We start from the raw sequence: 27280 nt of genomic DNA, 5'->3' as shown, positions 1-27280 counted from the left end.
TTCAAAACAGATACCAATTCTGTCCTTCAGATGCAAGAAAAGCTGGGATCCCTTAAGCTCCATCCTTTCATGTTTGTATACTTACTGATAGCTCTAGAAGAACTTAAAGCTTTTCCCTTATGAAGAGTGATCCTCTGTAACAAAAGATTTATGTGAGGCTCATATCCAAAATTATTCTTATTGGACAGAACTACAAATTTCAATAGAATAACGTGGCCAAGAAAATTTTGTTGCTCTGACTGTATTCCCAAATGTCTAAATATGCCTGTTTTTTAATGTATTATTACTTTAACTTTTAGGAAAAGCCCGATGGCTCCCCAGTATTTATTGCCTTCAGGTCCTCTACAAAGAAAAGTGTGCAGTACGACGATGTACCAGAATACAAAGACAGATTGAACCTCTCAGAAAACTACACTCTTTCTATCAGTAATGCAAGGATCAGTGATGAAAAGAGATTTGTGTGCATGCTAGTAACTGAGGACAACGTGTTTGAGGCTCCTACAGTAGTCAAGGTGTTCAGTAAGTAGTCTGAGTGTAACTGCTAAGTGGGATTGATGATTGGTCCCAGAAAATGTTCTTTAGAAAGAAGGCTGAACTCTCTGTAGTGTCTCCACAGCAGGTATCATGTAAGAGGACTTCTAGAGATCTTCGTTCTGCTCACGCATGCTGTCAGTGAGAAAAACAAAAACCTGAAATTCAAATAAGAATTTTATCTAACAAACAAACAGAAAATTATTTTATTTGCAATGAGGGAATAAAAGAATATTCTGTTGTTTTGTTGGTTAAAATTTCTGTGATATGAAGTACTGTTAAATAAAAACTAGCCTATGAACTTTTACTTTCACTGACATGTACAAATAAATGTTATGTGATAGATACTAATACATAGATGCATAATATTGGGTTGGCCAGAAAGTTCATCGGGTTTTTCTGTACAATGTTATGGAAAAAATTGAACATTTTTGATATACATATTCATGCATATCAATACATACATAAATATGCATTAGGCTAAACCATATAAAATTTCTATTTTGATGTATAACAATAACAAAATACAAGCAGGAGACCTAAGTTTTCTGTATACGTATATATGTATATGTGTATGTACACACACACATTCTGGCCTTAAGTGCTTAATGCTTGTTGATTTACGTTCTGAGAGTATTCAAGTGGTTTAGAAAATTGCCATAAAATAAAGAAGTTCACCACACTCTGAAGGTGTACGTGGAATCCATCAAGGGGGAAAAAGTAGAGTAAGATTGGAAGAAGAGAAGTTGTAGAAGAAGCTTGGAGTAATTACTGTAGGTTACTTGGGTTAATGATACTATGTAGTTAATGTGAGGGTGCAAATAGCTCTGCAACAAAATGACTTGAGAAGTTCTAATTAAAATGTTTTATCTTTTAATATTTAAATAAAATATCCCACCTTCATTACATCATAATACCTTAGAAATTACAGGGAGAAAAATAGGTCTCAAAGGTTTCAGAATGCCAGTCTTTTTTAATTAGGGAAGAAGGTCTCACTTTTCAGTTTTTTCCACTGTTTTCTGATAACTTGACAGCACCTAGAAATTATTAAAATAAACAAGGAAGAAAGAAACCCAGAGGGCCTTGCTATTACAGCAAGTAACCTTGGATTTTTCCTGTTTCTCTTGTAATAGCCCATGCAACTAAGTAGGACGGTCCCTTAAGCATTTATATGGACTTCAAAGCTCCTTTGGGCTCACGACAAGGATTCAAAGAGTGCTTATACTATCAAAGAAGCCTTTGTTCTCCAGAAGAACCATGTAAAAGCATATTACATGTTTCAGTTGATTACCTTTCAGCTTAGAAGGCATTTTCCAGAAACCATCAACACAATTCAGTTACTTTATGGATCAAACCAAGTACCAAGTGTTTCTCAGTTATGCCCCCTTCTAGAAAACACCCCAAATAATCTCCATCCTGTATTTGCCAAAGTCCCATGTATTTTTTCTTTCCTTTTATTTAACTTTTATGTTATTTGGAAGATGAATTTTGCACTGCTAGAAACATTTTTTCTGAAGAGAGAATCCAAAATCTTTTAATAAGGCCATGACATCATAAATATAAGCATACCAGAATGTACTACAGTAGGTACAGAGATTAAGTCACATCACTCTAAAGATTGTGTGTATTGGTGTCATTGTCACATTTCTTGTTATTATGTTAAAATTACCAAATATCAAGACAGTCTACAAGAAAGTTGAGAAAATCCAGGTTGTTCCATTTCAGAATACAATTTTTAGAATATAATTTTTTAAATGCCCCAAAGTTCAGTTGGCTTAATTTGATAAAATTTGTAAGCTGCTTTGAAATACAAGGGATATCTATGATTGTAAAAACAAACTCACACCCTGCATACCATCAGCTCCTGCTACCCCCTTCTCTTTTGAATGTTGTTGAAAACAAAGTGATTCTCAGAAACAGAATTTGCATTTCAGGCTCTGAGCCAGGGAGAATTTAAATAGATGAGTTATACATTTTTGAAAATGGGGTTTTATACTAGCAACTGTGGGACCTTCCAAGTCCAATTAAATAAACAGCACAGATCATGATAAAGAAAGAGTTTGCAAGAGCATATAGGGACTTTCCTTTTTTAAAAAATAATGAATTTACTTTGGATCGTTATTTGTGAAGCAAATAGCAGCTGTGACATGGAGGCTTTCATTCTGTGCATGTATATATTGCAGTCACTTAAGAGTTACTAGGCTCATCAATCAGTCCTCTGTTTCCTTCTGTTGAGTCACCTAGCAACATGCATTGTGTACCACAGAATGAGTATGGTTAACGTGAGCTAATCCCAAATCAGCTTGCTGCAGAGTGTCCGCCTCATAAGCAAAGTCAAACTGTTTTCATTCAAACTAGAGTCCATGACTGATGACTTTATTACTTTGATGAAGGTTTGTTTATTCAGTTCTAAGCTATATCTCTCATGCAAGAAATCATGCCAGTAAGGCAGACCAGATCCAAAATAAGTCCCATGCTTTGTCGCCACTAATAAGGCATTTTTGTTTGTTTGGTAGTTAAATGGCACTAAAATCAGACTTTTTGCATTTAATGTACATTTGAAGTTAATAAAACTATCCCTTAGCAAGAGCAAACCTTTAAAAGTTCTCCCAAAGATTCATTGTCGTGATTGTGCAAAAGTCTTAGAGGTTGAATGCGTGCCCAGAGATCCAAATGGCTGAATGGCTGTCGGTGGTATAATAGGAAAATCACTGAACTGGTCATCAGGAGATCTATCTTTGTTAGATCTGCTACTAATTTCTGACCTTGGACAAGTGACTTCACTAGTCAGGGCAAGGGGTGGGAGTCTCTCCTCATCTGTAAGTGAGTACTTCAGACTAGGTGCTGGTTTTCCCACTCTGTTCCTACGATTCTTTTGAGGAGCTAATGAATAAGGCTGAGGAAAGTGAGGAGCTGCTTCTACTTGATTAACTAGAATTCTAGTCACTCAATATTTCAAAGTTTTTTCATGATATTTTGTTCAGGGGAAAAAAAAATGAGAGAAGGGCTTGAGCACTAAAAAGGCTTTGAAAATCACAATCCAGCCTAATCTTCTGCACTGGTGTGTGTGGTGTTAAAAGGAAGACTATTTCTGTGACTTCGAGTCTGGTGTCTACCTGGACCAGCCAGCTCTTGTCCTAGTAATGGTTGACATCATAGTGTTATTTTAGAGCTTTCATTTGGACACTGTGCTCAATATTTATCAGAACTGAGTATCCCTCCTCCAACTCTCCCTGTGAAAATTATTCAAATTCAACTGCAAGTCACTTCTTTTTTTTTTTTAATGAAAGAAGCAGAAAATAACCCTTTCAACAAATGAGATCTTCCCTGTATATTTCATTTTGATCCTTTAAATGTAAAAACTAATACCTCTTCTCATCTCATAAGGAAAATAAACTATAATTTCATGTTCATGATGATTACTTAAAGTATATCAAGAGGTGATTGTCGAGAAAATACTGAGAGAAGCATCCTTGATTCACTGTAGCCATGCACCTGCCTCTTCTTGCTCTCCTCCCATATCAAATTGAGCTGTCCTCTGTGTGGCTTTTGAGAATAACTCTAGTGCATTTTGGGTGATATAGAGCAGTTTTATGTTCATTGCTTCATCCTCACCTCGCTGTGAAACCCTTGACAAAATTATTTTAATAATGCTAATAAATTTGTGACATGACTTTTCCTTTCAATTCCATACTTAGTTATGAATCCATGAATCATATTAAGATGTAATTCACATAAAGCTTTTTTAAACACTTTGGAATCAATATGCAATTTTGCTAAAATAGTACACGTCCTCTTTTATGGTCCTCTAACCGATACTCATCGATTGTTACAAGCTAATATGAGAAAAAGTTACCTGCAAAATATGTATTTAATATGAAATGTTTGAAACAAAAGTTTGAGAAAATAACTCAAAGAAATACAATTGGTATTAGCCTTACTTCTCAATATTCAATATGACTCTCTCTTCTAAATAGAAAAATGAACAACTGTACAAAGAGAACTAAATTTTAAGTATCCTTTCATCAGGTTTCCCTGGGTTTGCTGCAGCTTTCTTTTATTGAAATAATAAATTTTAGAGAGTGTTTATGGAAACAAGCACACATGGACATGTGGAAAAGATCAACAATTTTACCACAGCAGTATTGACAGTTATACAGAGTTTATAAATTACAGTAGAGGAATATATTCTGCATTAGAGGAAATATGTGTCTAACCGAGTTGTCATCTGATTTTCATGAGCTAGACATTAGTGAAACCTAACAAAACTGCCCACCTGCACTTTCTATTAAAAATATAATTTTTTAGAGGATCTTTCCAAATCTATATGTATTCCAGGCATAGATAGTAACTGAAGAGGAAACAGAAAACTATTTGCTCTTTTTTTCTTGTTAATCTTGGCTTTTAATCAACCACATAAATTAATTTAATACCTTACCTCTTTTGAGCTCTGAGAGAGGTGTCACTGAGTAGCTGACTTTAGTTCCCAGAGAACTTTCACTTACTCAAACCCCAGGATTTTCATTCTATTTAAATATTTTGGATGCAGCCCTATCGCAAAGGCATTGGACATTTGCCATAAAACATTGGATTCCGAACATAATTTAAGGTTTTATCAATAACCCAAGTTGTAATTATGAACATTAATGATTTTACTTTAAAATAGTGACAAAATTAAGACTTGCTGATGTGTATGAGACTACATATTTCCCAGAAATTGCTATTTATTTTGAGTATTTTTTCAGTTTTTCATAATTTTTGGTCACATTCTTAGCAATCAGGTAGCCAGGTCACTTCTTATTTGTGTTAATGTAATTGTTTGTTATTCTTTTCTATTTTTCTATCTTTCTTCTACTTTTTAATCTTTCTTATATTTTCTTTTCAATCTGTGCATTTAGAATAGATAATTGCTCTTCAGGAAACTGTATCAAGAAAATTATATTTCTAGAATTAATAGTAAATAGGCCTCCTATAATTGAAGCACAAGTTCAACACATAGGCAAATTCACTACTATTATTCATTGTTCTAATTTCTAATATAAAATAATTGCAAAGGGAAAATTAACTCTGGATATTAACTTGAAGAAGATTACATTATTTTTGCCTGGAATCTTGGTGACACCCATTTTGCTGTTCCAAAGACTTTTTGTCTTATTTCATGTTTCCTATAATGATCTGGTTAGGTAACATGTCTGATAACTGAATTCCAAACCGAATAATAATGATAGAAAAGCGAGTTTAGTTTGGTAGTAAAAGTACAGTGATGGTAGACAGTCAGATTATGGAAGAAAGGATAGCTGGTTGTCTTTGTCTATTTATTTGAGAATAGAATAGTTCTTCATGAGACTCACAAAAATCAATGACAATGTGAGGAAATACCTGTTTTCTATAGACTAATTGTTAGAGCTAACTAATAAGTTAAAAAATCCGTCAATGATAGACAACTAAAGGCTAGAATAAAATAAGTTTAAATAATACCACGTTGATCCAATTTGTAATCAGTTTTTCCCAAAGCCTCTATTAGAATATATGCTTATAGAACTTCCTATATTGAAAATGCCTCTGTTTATTATCTTAGGTTCCAAATTTGAAAGATTTTCTCACATTTATAGTTTTATAATATAACTTCACTTAAAAGACAAGGTTTGAGATAATAGGAAACTTGAGCTTCTACATCCCTTAACCACTATATATTTCCCTTGATTTCAGAGCAGTGATTCTTAAACTACACTATGCCCCAAAATCCCCAATGGAACTTGTTTTAAAAGTAGGTTTATAGGATTTCCCCTAGATATTATGATTCAGTTGGCCTGGTAGAGCTCAGAAATCTGCATTTTAAATAAGCGCCCCTGTGATTCAAATTCATGTGAACTCCAGTTTTCATCTAAATAAAGAGTTGGAAATTATTGATAAGTAGAAAGTATACATGGTAATCAATTGCAGATAATATATCCTCTCTAATACATTAGCCTCTGTTACCATCTAAACCATACTCACTGTTTATAAAGCATCCAGAAAATGTTACCAATATTTTATTCACAGAAGTAATAAGCATTTAAAATAATATTTAATGTAATAAAGCAAATATCTGGAATGGGTAGCTAACTAGATTTATTAATTATAGATTATATGGGAAAACTTGATTGTGTTGCTTATTTTTCTACTTTGAGTAAATCAATTATTTTTCTGTAAACCAAATCACAAATGTCCATTTTCTTCTTCCACATGCACTTAAAATATTTCTCTGTTTAACTTTAGAGCAACCATCTAAACCTGAAATTGTAAGCAAAGCCCCATTTCTTGAGACAGACCAGCTTAAAAAGGTAAGAACTTGTTTTTGATTGATTGCCTTTCCTTAGCCTATTGTTGAATGCCTTTTCTTGTCCTCAGATGCCAGGACAAATAAGATAGACTTTGCTCTGTGGAGTTGACAATGTTCCAGGTACCAGTCAGAAAGTCTGCACAAGGTAGAAAGGAGACATAGAGGAAGGTGTGATTATTTCTGAAGGGAGGATAGGGAGATGAGAGTTTCTTTAAAAAAAAAAAAAAGCACAAGTCTTTCTTGTTTGAATGAACTGAATGTTTAATGAAGTAACGGTAGATGAGTACATTTTCTGCATACCGCAGATGGAAAGGGCTTTCCAACAATATGAAATAATACCATGTGAAAGGAAATGGCATGGTTGGGAAACACGTAATTTGCACTGCTGGAATTTTGGGTGCTCAGCCAGTAGTCAAGAGAGTCCAGTAAGAGGTAAATCTCAAGAGTTAAGAGAGGCTGGATTATGACAAACCTTCTGTCATGTATAATGTTTGGTCTCTATCCTACTGACAAACCATTGAAAAGTTGAAGTAAAGGGATAAGATCAGATTTATACAATCGTATTAGTGGAGATTTGAAGAAAGGACAAAACTAGAGTTCCATATATGAGCACATCACTTGATTCATAATATCATTTTCACTAATTAAAATAGCCCAAATTTCCTTTATTGGAGGAAAAAGCAAGTTCAAAATTCTTTGAATCAAATTAAAGTTGACTGCATAATATTATTTGATAAATACTAAATATTAAAAACTGGAGTAGGAAATGACAACCTACTCCATTTCCAGTATTCTTGCCTGGAGAATCCCATGAACAGAGGAGCCTGGCAGGCTACAGTCCACAGGGTTGCAAAGAATCGTACATGGCTGAGCATGCATACTCATGCACAGACACACACACACACACACACACAAATATTAAAAACACATGTGAAGTACAGTGGTGAGGATTACAGTTCGTGAAGTATATGTCATCTGAAATGTAGCATGAAGTTGGAGAGGCAGCCTCATTTTAACACCATTAATGATTCTTTCAAATGCAGATCTATCAACCATGGTAATCACCAGTGTTAATGCAGTTATGTTATTTAGTTAATGTTAAAAATGAATACTGTCAAAATGAATTGGGTAATGCTTTTAAATGAATGTGATTTTATTAATGGTGGCAGCATCTACTGCACATTTTAAAATGGGCAAGACTATAATTTTAAGCACAAGACATTGTTTTTGTGTATCATTCAGCCCTTAGTTGGAACTTGTAAAATGAATGGGTCAGGAAATCATTGGAGTAACTCTGCATCCCTTGAGGAGTCTGGGGCTTTCAAATGGACAACCCCTGATGGAACCAAGGTTGTAATATTTCCTCTCTATATTGCAGTTGGGTGAGTGCATTTCAAAAGACAGTTATCCAGATGGCAATATCACATGGTACAGGAATGGAAAAGTTCTGCAACCTCTTGAAGGAGGTGGGTAAGAAGTGGGCAATAAATTCAGGTGACCTGTTTTGCCTTTCTCTTGTCTAAGCATTCTTTAGACTATCCTGAGTCTAAATGCATTGCCCTCTTTTGATTTATGACTCTATATTCTTTGTTACTTAAGTATCCATTAAATCAGTAAGGGATTTTTTAAAACATCATTTTAGACCTTGTGCAGAAGAATCAAGAGCAGAGAAAATTATTTCTGTATGTGGCATGTTCTAGAAGTTAATTAAAGTGAGTGGGAGATAATATTCCCAGGATTCTATTTCTGTCCATGTCTCTGATTCATGCTTTTGAAAAGACATCTACCTCACTACATGTCAATTTTCCCTCCTGTTAAATGCAGTAAGAAGGACAAAACCACTTCTCAAAGTTGCTGTGACAGTTAATTAAGGGCTGCGATTTTCCGATGAAAGATCCTACCATTAGTGTTCTTTATTTTCTTCAGCGGTGGTCATAATTTTTAGAAAGCAAATGGACCCAGTAACTCAGCTCTATACCATGACTTCATCCCTGGAGTACAAGACAACCAAGGCTGATATACAAATGCCATTCACCTGCTCTGTGACATATTATGGACCATCTGGCCAGAAAACAGTTTACTCTGAACAAGCAGTTTTTGATATTTACTGTAAGTAACTCAATATAATTATACAATTTTAATGTATTAGAAAAAATGTTCCAATGTTATTTTAAGTCCCAATTCAAAAGCTCTTTGGAATCTGTTTCCAAACTCCCATCCCTATTCCATAGTATCCAAGTAATATCTTCCCTTTGCAATACCTATAGAATAAATGTTCACCCATCTTATGATAGCTTTCAGTCTCTACTTTGTTATTTATAATCATCTCCTCTGTATTCTCTAACTTAGTCTGATTTCTTCTGTTAATTCTCAACCCTGGCACATAGTCATGGATTTTGTAGGAGTTAGGAATGCCTCCTGATGGTTTTCTGAATGAATGACAGATGAGTAGAGACTTATGACTGATTGGTTTTCTAGATATGGAATTTCCATTTTAATAAAGAGAAATATTTTAATAGTGAGATCAATTGCATAAGTTAGATAGGATGTTGAATTCCAAGGTGTTTTGTTTAACTTTACACCACAGATTTTAAAACCTGGAATATTAGACTACAAAGGAACTTTCTCGATCATCTGATCTAAGTCCATTATTTTATTTAACAGTAAAATGAGACCCAGAGACTTGCCCTAAATTAGCTTTAGCAACTGGATTAGAATCCTTTTCTCCAATGCTGTGCTCCTTCCTGTAAGATGGAAGTCAAGATAATATGATTTAGAGCAAAGATGCTGGCAGTCCAGTTTCATTGCTGTCAGTTACTATGTATTTCTAGAAAAGAAGCTTATCTACTTTGTCTCAGTTTTCATATTTTGAAATAGGAAAAATATAATACTTAACTCATGGTGGTGTTATGGAGATTAAGTGAAATGAAAAATCTAAAATAGCACAATATGTAGCATATTAAATGCTTGTTAGTAAGTACTATTATTACCTAATAAGCATATAGATGAGATATATTTCAGGGAATAATACAGAATATTTTACTATTTTTAATGAATTAGAAATTCCCATAATACTGTCATATGTTGTAGAATAACCTAATACTTCTACATCTATTTGAGAGAAAGGGTAGAAATGCCCATTAAACCTTCAAAGAGTTATCTCAGCTACATTTCTATTTGGGTTCCATGAAGTGCAAAATCTTATATGAAGATCAAAACTGAAATTCCACTTGCTCTAACCATCATGAAGTGTTTTGCCTTAAACTTTGTAAACAAGTTTCAACTTGATTTAAAAGCAAGGATTGAGAGGATTTCATCATGTACAGCTTATCTAAAATCAAACTATTATTTCTTTATGTGGAAGCAGAACTCTGTTCAGAGATATTCAATTGGAAATAAACTATCTTGGTGTAAGTACAGAAGTACAAGATAGGAAAGAACATCAAGATGAGTGAAAAGGATTGGAAAATTGGCTTAGAAAGGACAGAATATATGTGAATATCAAGCATGGGGAAATAGATGGGCAGAAAAGTCCTTGGATGAATAAGGAAATGATTTTACTGTGGCTGGCTATGTGGGGCACATTTGGCAGAGCTTTTGAGAAGGCACAATGTATGCAGTGCTGGCCTTCAAAGCGAAGACCCAAAAGTGTTTAAGACGTAGTCCTGACATTCAAGGGGTTTCTCCAATGGAGAAGATATATGCATCAGAAGGAAATTGCCAGTGCAAGGTTGTAACTGGTAAGTGCCACAGAGACTCAGTGAACAGTCCTGAAAGTTCAGGTGTTCAAGAACAGTGATCCCCAAACATCAGTGTGCATCAGAATCCCCTGAAGGACTTGTTAGAATACAGACTACTGGACCTGGCTCTAGAGTTTCTCATCCAGTAGGTATGAGACCCCGGTTTGATTCCTGCATCAGGAAGATTCACTGGAGAAGGGGTAGGCTACCCACGCCAGTATTCATGGGCTTCCCTGGTGGCTCAGCTGGCACTGCAATGCAGGAGACCTAGGTTCGATCCCTGGGTTGGGAAGATCCCCTGGAGACGGGAACGGCTACTCACTCCAGTTTTCTGGCCTGGAGAACTCCATGCACTGTATAGTCCATGGGGTTACAAAGAGTTGGACACAACTGAGCAATTTTCGTTGCTCCAGGATGACTTCAGAGAAGAGAAGGAGGAGCTAAATGAAAAGTACAGAAGTATACATTCAAGAAAAAGAAATGTGGTCAATTCATCTTGAAAGTTTTATAGAATCTACCTCTTTCATCTGTGTATATCTGATTCACAGTATACCTCTTTCATTTGTGTGTATCTAATTGTGCCTTTTGACACTGTCTAAGATTATGCCACCATCCTCATTGCTGGTATTTTTGTAACAGCTTCAAAAATAGTTTTCCTGTCTATTCACCCCAAACTGCCCTGCAAGCTGCTGCTAGAAATATCTTTCTAAAATACAAATGTGAACATGTTACTCCTGTGATGAAAACTCTTCAGCAACTCCCCAGATCTCTCAGGGTGATGTTTACATTCTCAATTTCAAAATGCCTTGAGTCTCCTATAGCAATGGTCCTTTCCTTTCTCAACCTTCACCACTTCACTGCCTTCTGTAATCTGTTCTATTTTCAAGATTCCTCATGTATAATATTGTGTACATTCCTGTTCATAGGCTGTCACACTGTCACCTTTATTATCCAGCAAACATCTTATTTTTCAAAACCTAGCTCCGGGGTCAACTCCTACTGGAAGCTTCCTCATCTGGTGAATCTATAAGCTGCCAGTGATTGCTATGCTTATGCATCTTAGGCAGTTTTAATGTTGTTACAGTCTTAATTTATAAGTTTGATGTCATCATAAATAAACTGAGAGTTCACTAAGGACAGGGAATTGCTGTTTTCAACTTTTTAACTCCAGCACTTAGTACTTGAACTAAACAAGTATTAACCAAATGAATGAACATAAGATAAATGGAGAGATGAGAAAGAGAAAAATTGAGTAGACCCTTTTGGTTATTATGTAGGGGTATATATTGAGTACTGAGATATATGATTCTTACCCAAAGTAAGTTCAAAGCAGTTGTGGATACCAGATTAAGAAATTTTTATTTCAATCTTTGCTTATTGGGAATGCATGAAGGCTTTTAAATATCATTGTAATAGTCAAAGCACTATTTCCAAAACTGATTTAGAGAAAATGTGTATAAAGATGTAGAAAATAGAAAGGCTTACAGTGAGGAACTAAATGACATTTAGTGGCAATGTTTCAGATGTAGATTAATTAGAATCTTTACTAGGGAAGTGTTGGGAGAAAGGAGGGAAGAATCAGATGCAAAATATAAGGATTAGTCATTAAGACTGGGTGATTGAGTGGATAAGAGGGGGCAAAGGAGAAAGCCGGAGTAACTGGCAGACTGATGATTTACTAATAGAGTAAAATTCAAAGTCAAAGGGAGAGTATGAGATCATTAATTTTGTTGGACACACATTAGCAGGCATCCAGAAAGCCACTGTTAAAACTCCAAGGTGTTACATTAACCCCCTGATCTCAGTCTAGGTCTTCAACTCTCCAGTACAGGGCAGAGCCTATTGAAGAAGGGATACAGAGAAGCAGCATTAAAATAAAGCAGAAAGTCAGATCAATTATGATTCCTAGCTGTTCTGATGTCAGCTTTGGTCAGAGATGTGCTGCAGCGACATGAGACAGACCAAACCAGGCAGAGAAGGGCCATGTGAATGAGTGAGGGAGGCCTAGAAATGGAAGGCCAGTGGGGGACAAACTTTATTGACTTTCCCACTGTACTGAGAACTGGTCAGGGAACTACCTCAGGCAAATTCGGAAAAATGAACAAGTATATTAAGTCAATTACTGTTTAGCCTCAGAACCTTCTGGGCAAATATTCAGAAATGCCCAAGCATGAAAAAAGTCAGAGGCAATCTATAACAACCCTTCTGGGTTTCTTTTTTTTTCTGCCTTTAATCTTAGAAAGGCAAGTAAACGATTGCAAGAGATAGAAGAAAAAACAGCTTTAAAGTCTACCACTTATTCATCTCACTTTATTAGCTAAGAGCAAAGTAAGTCTTCATAGATGGATTATTTTTAGTGCTGCCAGTTTGGAAGTATAGACACATGCCTCAGTAGTTATTAAGCCTTGTGGAAAAGGCTCTCTAAAATAAACCTTTACATTGTATGATTTCAAAATTCATTGTTCATTGTATTACCAGCTACATAACAAGTGAATATATTAGAAAGTGGGTCATTTATAACTGCCAACACCGCCTCCTTTGATTTCCTGTTGGGTAGATATGGTCCACTGTGCATCCAGCTTTTAATTCCTTTAGCATTCTACTGTTGAACAGTAGCCTTGACCAAAGAATACCCTTTAGCCCTATTTTCTCCTTAAAAATGACCAAAATGGAATTTAAAGTTGCATCTTGGCTCCAATGAACAGAAAAGAATTACAATACATTCATAGTTCTGTTGATTGTATTATGTTAAGAGTCTCCCTCTGTTCATGGGATTCATCTTTCTGAAAGCAAATCTGCTCTCCTGCATACCAAAAGTCTTCCTGGTATTATTTGGCACATGTCCCTTTTTATTTAATATAAGGTATTATTGTGTAATATGAGTGTGGGGGTGCCTGATAGTTTTAGCTCTTTTTCTAGCAATCTTTCCAAACTGTAAGATATGTGTAATATAGTTAAATGTCCTTATAATGAGATTATACAATGAGATTGTTCCTACTGGTCTTTTACACATAAAATAATTATGGTCATTCCTATTTCAGGTAAAGACATTTTGCTAAGAAGAAATTGATTTTTATGTAACAGAGCTTCTTTGTAGTTTGCTCTAACCAAGATTAGTACTTGTTATAGCAAGTAGCTATTAACTTCAGTCCTTCTATAAAAAGATACATTTAAGTAATTACCATTACTAGCTTCTTGAGAAAATTGTGTATAATTTAGTCACTTACATTATATGTACAAAGCAATTTGGTACTTGATGAAATGGTTAACTTGTGTTTGTGACTCTTGCAGATCCTACAGAACAGGTGACAATACAAGTGCTGCCATCAAAAACTGCCATCAAAGAAGGGGACAATATCACTCTTAAATGCTTGGGAAATGGTAACCCTCCTCCTGAGGAGTTTTTGTTTTACTTACCAGTAAGTGATTCAGGATTTTTACTTGAGCTAGACTGCTATCATTCTGTCCTATTGTTTGGCAGTTGGCTGACATTAAGAATTGTATGTTCTTGGGCAGCTTAAGTGAGAAAGGATGTTATTCTTGGAGACAACGGACACGTGTGGAATGTCCTTTAAAAGTTTTTTGGCATATGCCAGTGCTCTTGCCTTTTTTTGTTCAGTGTTAAGTGGAATCAGGGACAAAGAGGAGAAGAGCTGATCATAGTAAACCATAATAGTAGAAACTCAAAGTCTCATTATCCAAATAAACTGTAAGAATCTGCTCTTCATAAGCAGACAAATATAAAATGTAGAATGATGATAACAAATGGTTTGATGTGGATTCTAAATCCACACAGAGGGTGTTCCTGAACACGACCCTGAATTTCCAATATAGGGACACTTGTGTTGCCCATTATATTTAGCTTGATAGAGGAAAGCAATGGGCTATATCTTGCCATCATACCTGGTCATGAAGGGCCACTATTTTTTAACTTTTATCAGTATTGGAACTGAAAGAAGTGATGTCTAGAGGATAATTTGGCTGTGCTCTAGATGTCATAGTGCTGTGGGGCCAAACCAGATAAGAGCTACGTCTGAGGACACTTGCTTGCTCTCCCACAGCCTTCTCGGGTTTGTGTTTGACAAAACGTTCCTTTGGGAGCAGCCATATGCAACTTTACTGTGTTTACTGCAGGGGTCTATTCATAATGCCACCCACTGCATTGTTCAGTAATGCTCAAGACTATCAACCACTGATTACTCAGAAGACAAGTATAAGTGATTTCTTTTTACTTTAAGGAGCTTCCCTAGTGGCTCAGATGAAAAGAATCTATGTGGAATGCAGGAGACCCAGGTTCAATTCCTGGGTCAAGATCCCCTGCAGAAGGGAATGTCAACCCACTCTAGTATTCTTGCCTGGAAAATTCCATGGGCAGAGGAACCTGGTAACCTACAGTCCATGGGATCGCAAAGAGTTGGACACGACGGAGAGACTCAACACTTTTCACTTTCACTTTTATACTTAAATGTTGACAGAAGATTCTATGTATCCTAATAAATTGACATAGTGTTTTTGTCTGATATGCAAATGAAAATTTGAAACTAATTATGTTTCTACCTTGATTTTCAGGGATTACAGGCCAAATTTGTGTCTTAGTTTTAGCAGTCACTATGTTTTTTGTTAATATATACTCCTAATACTCAAAATATATTTTTTAATTCTTAGTTACTAGTTCTTTTTTCTTCTGAAAATTTCTTTTCTCCTCTCTTCCTTCCTTCTTCCCTCCCCTTCTACCTCTCTTCCTTCCGTTCTTTTCTCCCTCCTTGCTTTCTTTCTTTAATTTGAATATATGTTATGTTTTCTTTTAAGCTCCCTCAAATATTTTTGTCAAATTAAGAGATTAATGTAAAAATAAAATATTAGCTATTTTTTAAATTTTACTTTAACACAAGCCATAATATCAAAATATATGCCATCAATAAAATGTAAATTACCTTCTCAATTTCCTTAGAATCAAATTATCAATTATTTTCCCAGGATTCAGATCATACAAAAATCTAATATCATTTTTCCAATTGAAGAAACACATTCCTTTTTTTTCTTATCTGAGAAAAATGTTATTTTTATCAACAAATACAGCTGTTCTTATTATAGCTACCAAGTATAATCATCTGACATTTTTGCCTCTATCAAAAGGGACAGCCTGAAGGAATTAGAAGTTCAAATACTTACACACTGACAGATGTGAAACGCAATGCAACAGGAGACTATAAATGTTCCCTGGTAGACAAAAAAGGCATGATTGCTTCGGCAGCCATCACAGTTCACTGTAAGTCAATTTATTCTTCTTTACTAACTTCACTTGAAAGGCCTTTTCTCATAGTCTAACTCTGCTGTCTTTTCAAATAAATTGCACTCTATTCTTAAATAATGTGATTTCAATAGATGTACTAGAGACCATCAGAGTGAACCCAAATTTGGTCCTGCCATTAGAGTGGTAACATCTGCATATCTGATGTTATCCTTTGCCCTACAATATTAAAATTGCCCTACAGTATTAAAATCTTGAACAGATCTAATAATTGTAACTGTTGGCAGTGATAAACCTCTGTCTTCTATCTAAATGTCTTCAATTTGTGGTATTAACAAAATATTCATGTGCATCTTTTTTTTTAATATTCTTTGGCATTGCTCTCTTTGGAACTGGAATGAAAACTGACCTTTTCCAGTCCTGTGGCCGCTATTGAGTTTTCCAAATTTGCTGACATGTTGAGTGCAGCACTTTAATAGCATTATCTTTTAAGATTTTAAATAGCTCAGCTGGAATTCCATCACCTCCACTAGCTTTGTTTGTAGCAATGCTTCATAAGGTCCACTTGACTTCACACTTCAGGATGTTTGGCTCTAGGTGAGTGATACCACACCGTTGTGGTTATCCTGATCATTAAGAACTTTTTTGTATAGTTCTTGTGTGTAAGTTCAAACTACCACATAGCTGTGCTCATTTCAAATGATTCTGCTCAGTATCCTTCAAGAAAGGCATCAGCAGTGTGTGAACTAAGAAATTACAGATTTATAAGCTGATCTGAGAAAAGGCAGAGGAGCCAGAGATCAAGTTGCTAGCATTCGCTGGATCATAGAGAAAGCAAGGGAATTCCAGGAAAAGCATCTACTTCTGTTTCACTGACTATGCTAAAGCCTTTGACTACGTGGATCACAACAAACTGAAAAATTCTTAAAGAGATGGGAATACCAGACTACTTTACCTGCCTCCTGAGAAACCTGTATGCAGGTCAAGAAGCAACACTTAGACCTGGACATGAAACAATGGACTGGTTCCAAACTGGGAAAGGAGTACATCAAGGCTGTATATTGTCACCCTGCTTATTTAACTTATATGCAGAGTACATCATTCAAAATGCCACATTGGGTAAATCACAAGCTGAAATCAAGATTGCTGGGAGAAATATCAACAACCTCAGATATGCAGATGTTACCATTCTAATGGCAGAAAGGGAAGAACTAAAGAGCCTCTTGATGAAAGTGAAAGAGGAGAGTGAAAAAGCTGGCTTAAAACTCAACATTCAAAAAATGAAAATTATGGCACCCAGTCCTGTCACTTCATGGCAAATAGATGGGGAAACAATGGAAACAGTGGCAGACTTTATTTTCTTGGGCTACAAATCACCTCAGATGGTAACTGCAGCCATGAAATTAAAAGATGCTGGCTCCTTGGAAGAAAAGCTTTGACAAACCTAGACAACGTACTAAAAAGCAGAGAGGTTACTTTGCAAAGGTCTGTATAGTCAAAGCTACGGTTTTTCCAGTAGTCATGTGCGGATGTGAGAGTTGGACGATAAAAAAGGCTGAGTGCCGAAGAATTGATTCTTTTGAATTGGGGTGCTTCAGAAGACTCTTGAGAGTCCCTTGGACTGCAAGGAGATCCAATCAGTCAAACCTAAAAGAAATCAACCCTGAATATCCTTTGGAAGGACCGATGCTGAAGCTGAAGTTGCAATACTTTGGCCACCTGATGCGAAGATTCAACTCACTGGAAAAGACCATGATGCTGGGAAAGATTGAAAGCAAAAGAAGAAGGGGGCAGCAGGGTATGAAATGTTTAGATAGCATCACAACTCAATGGACATGAATCTGAGCAAACTCTGGGAGATAGTGAAGGACAGGGGAGCCTAGCGTGCTGTAGTCCATGGGGTCACAAAAAGTCGGATACAACTTATCAACTAAACAATAACAACAACACATACACCTTAAAGTAACACATTGTTTTATATTTTAAGAAAATATTAGAGTATTCTTGAAGTTTAAAAGGTTTTAATTTGGCCTAGAAAAGTATAGATTAAGTATCTTTTTTAATTTACAGAGTACTCTTAATTCCTCAACCCAAGCAACACAAAGTTGAATAGACTCAACTTTGGAGGAGGAAGTAGATACCGCCAAGAGTTGTTTAATGGTCTCTATACAGAAAGACAGAAATTTTCTGGAAACATGACTTCAAAATCACGCTGAACATACTTTTTAACCCTCTTTTATACTCCAGATGCTCCAAAAGTTATATTTATTCCAGTAGATTGAAAATAACAAATATATATAGAAAATAGACCTTTATTTCAATTCTTTTTTTTGTGATTCCTGACTGTCTATATTACTGATGTACCCATTGCATTGTAGAAATGGGAGACTAATTTGAACTTCTCTCTGGTGACACTAGAATTCACAGCATTCTTTGGCCAAATGTCAATTTTGCTTGGAGATATAGATCAAAATTTTTAATAAGTCCTTTGTACCCAGCAACACCTCTAGCCATGATCCATTACAGTAAGGTTTCTCTAGACATGATCCATTACAGTCCCATTCATTATGAGTGTTTCTTTGTTTCAAAATGGAAAGAGATGTTAGAAACTGTTCTGAGAAAATGTTTCTAAATCTTTCACTTTACCCATAATGCTTGGAAAACATGTAGGAGAGGAGTTAAAACTTTGAAGAAGATGTGAGGCAGTACATTGGGGAATAGAGTAACAAGACAGTTGTTTTTGCGTGTCTCATGTTGGGAGCACACCCTGGAGAGCACCATGGTGACAGTCGAATATTAAGATTCACAACCAAGTGACTTCTCTGTTTGCTTATTTTCATGTTGAACAGATCAGAGTGTGTCTGGCATCAGGGGTGAGTTAGAGAGAAAGCAGCAACTTCTCAAGATAACAACTGTGCTACTTTTTCTCTGAGAACTATTCTGTCCTGGGATCATTTATCCAGTTTGCTCCATAAGGAAAAAGAAATGAAGTGAGGGAATATAACCAGTAGATAGAATTGCGTGTGGAATAACTTTCTGTAATCATTGCTCATGAGATCTTTGGACCAGAAACCAATAATCCAGTGCTTAAAGATGGTACAATGTGGTTATGGTTAAGAGATACTAGCTACTCAGAACCCTAAAGAAAGAGAACTCTCATTTTATCACCTGGATATCAGGCAGAAAGGGAGAGAGAGCAGAAGGATTAGGCAAAAGGCTTGGCTGCAGCTGCATAATAACTCAGTGATCAGCTGTGGTTAAAAAAAAAAAAGAAACAAAAGCATGCAACAGTTTAATTGAATTTCAGTGCAATTTAATTAGATTTGATTTAAATACATTTAGAGTTTGAAAGGTAGGCTCTAACACTGCGCTTTAAAGCCTATATTGCTCTTTAAAAGCTAAAGTAGTGAAGAAAGTGAAAGTCTCTCAGTCGTGTCGACACTTTGGTACCCCATAGACTATATAGTCCGCGGAATTCATCAGGCTAGAATACTGGAGTGGGTAGCCATTTCCTTCTCCAGGGGATCTTCCCAACGCAGGATCGAACCCAGGTCTCCTGCATTGCAGACGGATTCTTTACCAGCTGAGCCACCAGGGAAGCCCAAGAATACTAGAGTGGATAGCCTATCCGTTCTCCAGGAGATCTTCCTGACCCAGGAATTGAACCAGGTCTCTTGCATTGCAGGTGAATTCTTTATCAGCTGAGCTACCAACATTGCAAGTAAATCAAGATTTTACTCTGAATTACATGAAATGAACCGTGGAGAAGGAAATGGCAACCCACTCCAGTATTCTTGCCTGGAAAATCCCATAGACAGAGTAGCCTGGAGGGCTACAGTCTATGGGGTTGCAAAGAGTCAGACAGAACTGAGCGGTTAACACTTTCACTTTCACATGAAATGAAAACATAAAAATCCTATTTTAGCCTACTTATCCTAAATTGTTTCAAAAGAAGCAAGATTTATTTTCTTTTCATAGATGACTAAAGGGAGTGGATAGAGAAGTGCCCACCACTTGCACGTGATAGCAGAACAGACCTCTCATCAGGCTTTCAGTCCACAGAATCGTAGTCGCTGAAGTACCAGTCCTCTGCCGATTCAATCACATATAGAGTCTTCATCTGAGCTTTCAAAGTCCATCATCATTCTTTAAAATAACTTCTTCTGTCTTCTCACTGGCAAGTTTTCTATACAACTAATAAAAGCTTTAACTCGGCCTGAATTGAATTTTCATCTAAATATAACTCAACAAAATAGTCTAAGGAAACTCCACTTTTCTATGTGATAATGTATATTTTTATATTAATGAGAAACTGAGAAACATGCTTCTTCACTTCATTCAACAATAGTTTTTGGAGGCCTACAATATAGCAGGCACTGTGGATACACAGTGACAACTCAGGTCATGGTCCTTACCCTCATGATGCTTATAGCCTAGTAGGTAAAACAAGTATTAAAAATAATGTTGCAAACAATCAACAAATTGTGATTATAACATGAAAAACCAACGGGAAGGACAAGGTGCAATGGCAAATCCCCACTGCCATAGGATAGAGTCCCAACTCAGTATGGCAGTCTTCCAAGGTGGTGCTAGTGGTAAAGAACATGCCTGCCACTGCAGGAGACTTAACAGACATAGGTTCATTCCCTGAGTAGGGAAAATTCCCTTGTGGAGGGTATGGCAACCCACTCCAGTATTCTGTCCTGGAGAAACCCATGGACACAGGAGGAGCCTGGCTGGCTACAGTCCATAAGGTCGCACAGAGTCGAACACGACTGAAGCAACTTAGCACACACATATACAATAACTCTAATAATGTCTAATAAGCTTTGTCATCTCTGAATGTTTATTGAACTAATGAATGAATACAACTAAATCACCAAATTGAAATGGACTTCCCTGGTGGCTCAGATGGTAAAGAATCCACCTGCAATGCAGAAGACCCGAGTTCAATCCCTGGGTCGGGAAGAACCCCTGGAGAAGGGAATGGCTACCCAGTCCATAATTCTTGCCTGGAGAATTCCAAAGACAGAGGAGACTGGCAGGTTACAGTCCATGGGGCTACAAAGACTAGCACTTTAACTTCACTTAGTATGGCAAGCATAGTCCTTCATCAGTTCAGTTCAGTTCAGTTCAGTTCAGTTGCTCAGTCGTGTCTGACTCTTTGCGACCCCATGAACCACAGCATGTCAGGCCTCCCTGTCCATCACCAACTCTCGGAGTCTACCCAAACCCATGTCCATCGAGTCGATGATGCCATCCAACCATCTCATCCTCTGTCATCCCCTTCTCCTCCTGCCCCAATCCTACTCAGCATTAGGGTCTTTTCCAATGAGTCAACTCTTCGCATGAAGTGGCCAAAGTATTGGAGTTTCAGCTTCAGGGTCAGTCCTTCCAATGAACACCCAGGAGTGATCTCCTTTAGGATGGATTGATTGGATCTCCTTGCAGTCCAAGGGACTCTCAAGAGTCTTCTCCAACACCACAGTTCAAAAGCATCAATTCTGCGGCGCTCAGCTTTCTTCACCGTCCAACTCTCACATCCATACATGACCACTGGAAAAACCATATCCTTGACTAGACAGACTTTTGTTGGCAAAGTAATGTCTCTGCTTTTAAATATGCTATCTAGGTTGGCCATAACCTTCCTTCCAAGGAGTAAGCGTCTTTTAATTTCATGGCTGCAGTCACCATCAGCAGTGATTTTGGAGCCCCAAAAAATAGTCTGACACTGTTTCCACTGTTTCCCCATCTATTTCCCATGAAGTGATGGGACCAGATGCCATGATCTTGGTTGTCTGAACGTTGAGCTTTAAGCCAACTTTTTCACTCTCCTCTTTCACTTTCATCAAGAGGCTCTTTAGTTCTTCTTCACTTTCTGCCATAAGGGTAGTGTCATCTGCATATCTGAGGTTATTGATATTTCTCCCAGCAATCTTGATTCCAGCTTGTGTTTCTTCCAGCCCAGCGTTTCTTATGAGGTACTCTGCAGATAAGTTAAATAAGCAGGGTGACAATATACAGCCTTGATGTACTCGTTTTCCTCTTTGGAACCAGTCTGTTGTTCCATGTCCATTTCTAACTGTTGCTTCCTGACCTGCATACAGGTTTCTCAAGAGACAGGTCAGATTAGTCCTTCATAGGCTAGCCTAAATTACTTGTATAGGTTTATCTTCCATGTGTTTTAACCATTGATACCATTTTACTCACCATTGTGAAATCCACCACCCTCTCTCACCTCTTTGCTTTTGCTTATGTGGCAGAAGTTTTACCAACATCTCCACTTATCAAAGCCCTTCTCAACCATCAGGGGCCACAAACACATCACCTTCCATAAAAAGTCTTTATTACTGCCTTGAAACCCAGTTTGGTTCTGTTCTCCACTCTCCTGTAGGTCTTTGCTTGTACCTTTGTCTGTAGCCTTTACTCTAGTTTTTCAGCAAATATTTCTTGAGCTCCTAATCTATAGCACATTTACCACTAGGTGCTGATTTCATTCTGCTGTGTAGTATTGTCACATAGTTGAGTGCATATTACCTTTACTTCAAATTGTGAACTGTAAGCTCATTATTCATCTCAGTATCTCCTGTCAGTGCTTGGAACATAGTAGCTGTACAATAAATGTTCTATTGAACTGGATTTTCCTCATACAAATCATACTATGACAGTAATTTTTTATAGAAATTACTTTCCATCTAAAAGATTATACTTCCTTAGATATGTTTATGCTGTGTTTTTTTTTTTTTTTTTTAAATGGTATCTGCTGACAGTGTACCTAACAATGAATCTTATTTAAAATTTCAACTGGGGAGAACAAGATGGTGGAGGAGTAGGTGGACATGGAGCACATGTCTCTCCATGGATACAACAGGAATACACCTTCAGACACAGAAGTGCATGCAGAACACCAGCTGAGAGCATACAGGGGTACCTGACCAGTGGAAAAGAATACATAAAACCATGCCAAGCTCAGTAGGATGAAGGAAGTAGGGGAAAAAACAGGAGTGTTAGTAGGACTGGACTTGCCCTTCTTGGGTGGGGGAACTGAAGCAATGGTCCGATCCCTACATCAAAGCAATTATCTGAGTCGGAGGAGAAACATTTAAGGCTGAGAGTGAAACAGCTGATCTGTGGCAATCTAAATGGAATGAGAATCAGACAGTCCTTGCTGCAGCCATACATACCCCAGACAGGAACGCTGGTCCCCTGGAAGGCACAATGGCTGGGAACTGGGGTTTAGAGATTGTGGAGCAATCCCAGAACAAGGGATGCTGTTGACTGCGGAGAGACAGATCAAGGGGATTTGAAGGAGGAGATCATGGTGGGAAATGCCAGGTGGAGGAAAGCCAGGCAGCCGTGGAAGCAAGGTGATAATGCTGAGTCACGCGTAGAGGGGTGGAGCCATCACCATAGCCTCTCTCCCCACATGCCAGCATCAGAGCTGAACAATAGAGAGGCTGTCCCATCAAACGCCTGAGGCACTGAACTACAGAGTAGGACCCGACCCAGGGTGCCCCTGTAAGTACGTGACACACCAATCTACAGAGTAGTACCCCAGCCAAGGGGCCCTTTTATGTGCCTGACATGCGGAACAACAGAGAAGGACCCCAGGCAAGGGAACCCACTAAATGCCTGAATGGGTGGCGCTATGGAGAAAGACCGGCCAAAGAGGCTTTCTGATCGCCAGCTACAAGAGACTCAAAAAAAGACCCTAATAGGGCCATAACTCCTGCAGCAGAGGCAGTCAATGTCCCTGCACACTTGGCGCTGCCAGGGTCCCCACAAGGCAAACAGCTGCACCACCTTCACACTCAACTCTCACTGAGGCAGAGCTGCCACAGGCAAAAAAAGTCTTGTCTATGCTCACAGGATCACTTCAGTCCTGTCCGAATCTTTGTGACCCTGTAGACTGTGGCCTGCCAGGCTTCCCTGTCAGTGAGGGGGATTCTCCAGGCAAGAATACTGGAGCATATTGACCAATACTGGTTGCCATACCCTTCTAGAGCACTATATTCCCTGCTGCCCTAAGCTGCAACTCCCCTGGGTACCTGGTGCTGCCAGAACCCCTGCGACCCAAACAGCTGCACCACCTCCACCTGGACCTCACAGGGACAAATCCAAGTACTCCAGGGCAGCCTCAAGGACAAACCTCAGTGGATGACCCATGTGTAGAGGTAGAAATAATACCACAATTGAAACACATGGGCAGTGTGGCTAAGGAAGCCCCAAAACCTTCCCACCTGCTGTGCAAGCTACAGATTAAACCATGCAATCAACTAGGCAGACTCTGTGTCTATGGAATATATAAAAGGTCATTGAGAGCTGCCACAAAAGAAAACACACTAGTTCTGATAGCTGTGGACATTTTAGGCAAAAACACACAGGAGTAGGACCAGATTAGAAGCTGAGTTGCCCCCAAAGCAGGTCCAGAGATCAGCACAGTGTTGGAGGGCATCCTAGGGAAGTAAGGTGGACTGTGACTTCCAGCAAGGGTAAGGACCCTGACAGCAGTAACTCAAGAAAACCATTTATTATTCTTATGTTTTGACTTGTTCTGTAGAATCTTTTAGATTTTTTTCTTTTTGTTTTCCTTTTTTGAACCACCTCTGTTGTAGTTGTCAATTTTATTGGCACTATGAAATCCAATTATGCTTTTAAGCTTTTTTTTCCTCATTCACATTTTTTTATTGTTAAAAACCTCTGCCTCTATGTTGGGCTTTTGCCATTCTGTGAAGTTTTCCTTTTTTTTTTTTTTTTCTTTTCTCTATTTTTATTTTTAATTTTTTAAAACTATTATTATTTTTTCTACATTTATTTTTTGTTTGCTTTTCCTACTGTTCTTTTCCCGTTGCAGTTAATCTTTAATATATATAAATCTTCTTTATCTACCTCTATTTAACTTTGCATATCTATTTTTTCTTTCTTTTCTTTCTCTCCTTTCTGCTCAACATATTTGTTAGTTTTATTTTCATTGCTTTATTCCCCAACTGGCACCTTGCTTTAGTTTAGTTTTCCAGATTGTGCTTTAGTTAGTTTTGTTCTGGTAGATATAATTTTTTATTTCCTTTGTTTGCTGGATCAGTCGACTGTACTTTATTTTTGTTGGACTGTTTTGATTTTGCTTATTGGTGTATATGTATATGTATATATTCAGTCACACTTTTTATTGTTGTTATAAACCTCTGCCTCTACATTGGGCTTTTGAAGTTCGGTGGAGTTTTCCTTTTTTTTTCTTTTTTCTTCTGTCTTTTTCTTTTTTCTTTTTAATAATTTTAATTTTTTTAAACCTATTGTATTTTCTCTACATTTATTCTTTTGTTTGCCTTTCCTACTGTTCTTTTCCCCTTGCAGTTAATCTTTAATAAATATAAATCTTCTTCATCTACCTCTGTTTAACTTTTCATATCTATTCTTTCTCTCTTTTCTTTCTTTCCTCTCAACATATTTGTTAGTTTTGTTTTCATAGCTTTATTCCTCATTTGGCACCTTGCTTTAGTTTTTTTTTTTTTTTTAAGTTTGTGCTTTAGTTAGTTTTGTTATTAACTGGTAAATATAATTTTTTATTTCCTTTGCTGGGTCAATGAACTACTTTATTTTTGTTGGACAGTTTTGACTTTGCTCATGGGTGTATATATATATATGTGTGTATATTCCATTATCTTAATTATTATTTGCCTGATTTGTAACTGCCGTTTGTCTGGGGTTCATCTTTGGTTTCTCATTTTTGAATATTTGTTTTAATCTCACTTAATGCCATAAAAAACCACTTGTGGAATCTTCTTTTCTGACCAGAGATCAAGCCCTGAGCCTTTGGAGTGGAACCACTGACTCGAAAACCCTAGACTACCAGGGAACTAACCCTAAGGAGTATCAAATAGTGAGAACTCACACAAACGAACCACTTGAATAAAAGACCCAGCATCACCCAACTACCAGTAGCACACTGTGCAGGACACCTCATCTAAGCAACAAACAAAACAAAAATACAAACCCAATCATCAGCAGAGAGGATTACCACCTCACTCAGCCTTGCCCATCAGAGGAAAAAAACAAAAACAAAAACTCAGCACAAATCTCACCCTATGGGTAGCTTACACAAACCGCTGGACCAACCTTAGGATGCCAGAAACTAAAAGGAAGAAAGAATTCAACCTTCCTGAAGGAAAAAATTCAACTTTCCTTGAAGCCTGGGAAAAGGAGACCTCAAACACAATAAGTTAAACAAAATAATAACGAAAAGGCAGAAAAATACTACACAAATGAAGGAACAAACTAGAAACAGAGAAGTCCAAATATATGAAGAGGAAATAGGCAAACTACTTGAAAAAGAATTCAGAATACTGATAGTAAAAATGATCAAAAACATTGAAAACAAAATGGAGAAAATGCAAGAATCAATTAAGAAAGACCTAGAAGAATTAAAGAATAAACATACAGAGACAAACAACACAATTACTGAAATCAAAACTACCCTAGAAGGAATAAATAGCAGAATATCTAAAGCAGAAGAACAAATCAGTAGCTGGAATATAAAATGGTAGAAATAACTTCTGAAGAGCAAAATAAAGTAAAAAGAATGAAAAGAACTGAGGATAGTCTCAGAGACCTCTGGGACAATATCAAACACATCAACATTTGAATTATAGGGGTCTCAGAAGAAGAAGAGAAAAATAAAGGGTATGAGAAAATTTTTGAAGAGATTATAGTTGAAAATTTCCCAACATGGAAAAGGAAATAGTCATTCAAGTCCAAGAGACACAAAGAGTTCCATACAGGATAAATCCAAGGAGAAACATGCCAAGACACATACTAATCAAACTAACAAAGACTAAATACAAGGAAGGAATATTAAAAGCAGCAAGGAAGAAGCAACAAGTAACATACAAGGGAAACCCCATATGCTTAACAGCTGATCTTTCAGCAGAAGCTCTACAGGCCAGAAGGGAATGACAGGATATATTTAAAGTACTGAAAGGGAAAAATCTTACAACCAAGGTTACTGTACCCGGCAAGGATCTCATTCAAAATTGATGGAGAAGAAACAACTTTTCAGAGAAGCAAAAGTTAAGAGAATTCAGTACCACCAAACCAGCTTTACAACAAATGTTAAAGGGACTTATATAGTCAAGAAATACAACAGAAGAAAAAAGATTTACAAAATCAGCCCCAAAAAATTAAGAAAATGGCAATAAGAATATATATATCAGTAATTACTTTAAATGTAAGTAGATTAAATGCTCCAACCAAAAGACAGACTGGCTGAATGGATACAAAAAAAGACTCATATATATGCTGTCTACAAGAAACCCATTTCAGGGCTAAAGACACATATAGCCTGAAAATCAGAGGATGGAAAAATATATTCCATGCAAATGGGAAGCAAAAGAAAGCTGGAGTAGCAATCCTCATATCGACAAAATAGACCTTAAAATAAAG

General features: G+C 37.0%; 1 protein-coding gene across 6 annotated transcripts in view; it reads left to right on the top strand.

The window, feature by feature from the left end:
* Positions 1–27280, top strand: part of ALCAM (activated leukocyte cell adhesion molecule) — a 225494-nt gene that overhangs the window by 162500 nt on the left and 35714 nt on the right. For all 6 annotated transcript variants that reach the window (XR_014069082.1, XR_014069078.1, XM_081542946.1 and 3 more), the window contains exons 3-8: positions 300–519; positions 6790–6854; positions 8232–8319; positions 8780–8962; positions 13885–14012; positions 15730–15862. Coding sequence is in view for 4 of the 6 variants with exons in the window: in XM_081542946.1 (XP_081399072.1) it covers positions 300–519; positions 6790–6854; positions 8232–8319; positions 8780–8962; positions 13885–14012; positions 15730–15862 (817 nt within the window). In the remaining 2 variants the exon portion in view is untranslated. The remainder of the gene's footprint in view (positions 1–299; positions 520–6789; positions 6855–8231; positions 8320–8779; positions 8963–13884; positions 14013–15729; positions 15863–27280) is intronic.

This window comes from Giraffa tippelskirchi, chromosome 2 (genome assembly GCF_054371585.1).
Source record: "Giraffa tippelskirchi isolate mGirTip1 chromosome 2, T2T-mGirTip1v1.2.pri, whole genome shotgun sequence".
Lineage (NCBI taxonomy): Eukaryota > Metazoa > Chordata > Mammalia > Artiodactyla > Giraffidae > Giraffa > Giraffa tippelskirchi.
The sequence above is the reverse complement of the archived record's forward strand: the minus strand, read 5'-3'. Positions and strand labels throughout refer to the sequence as shown.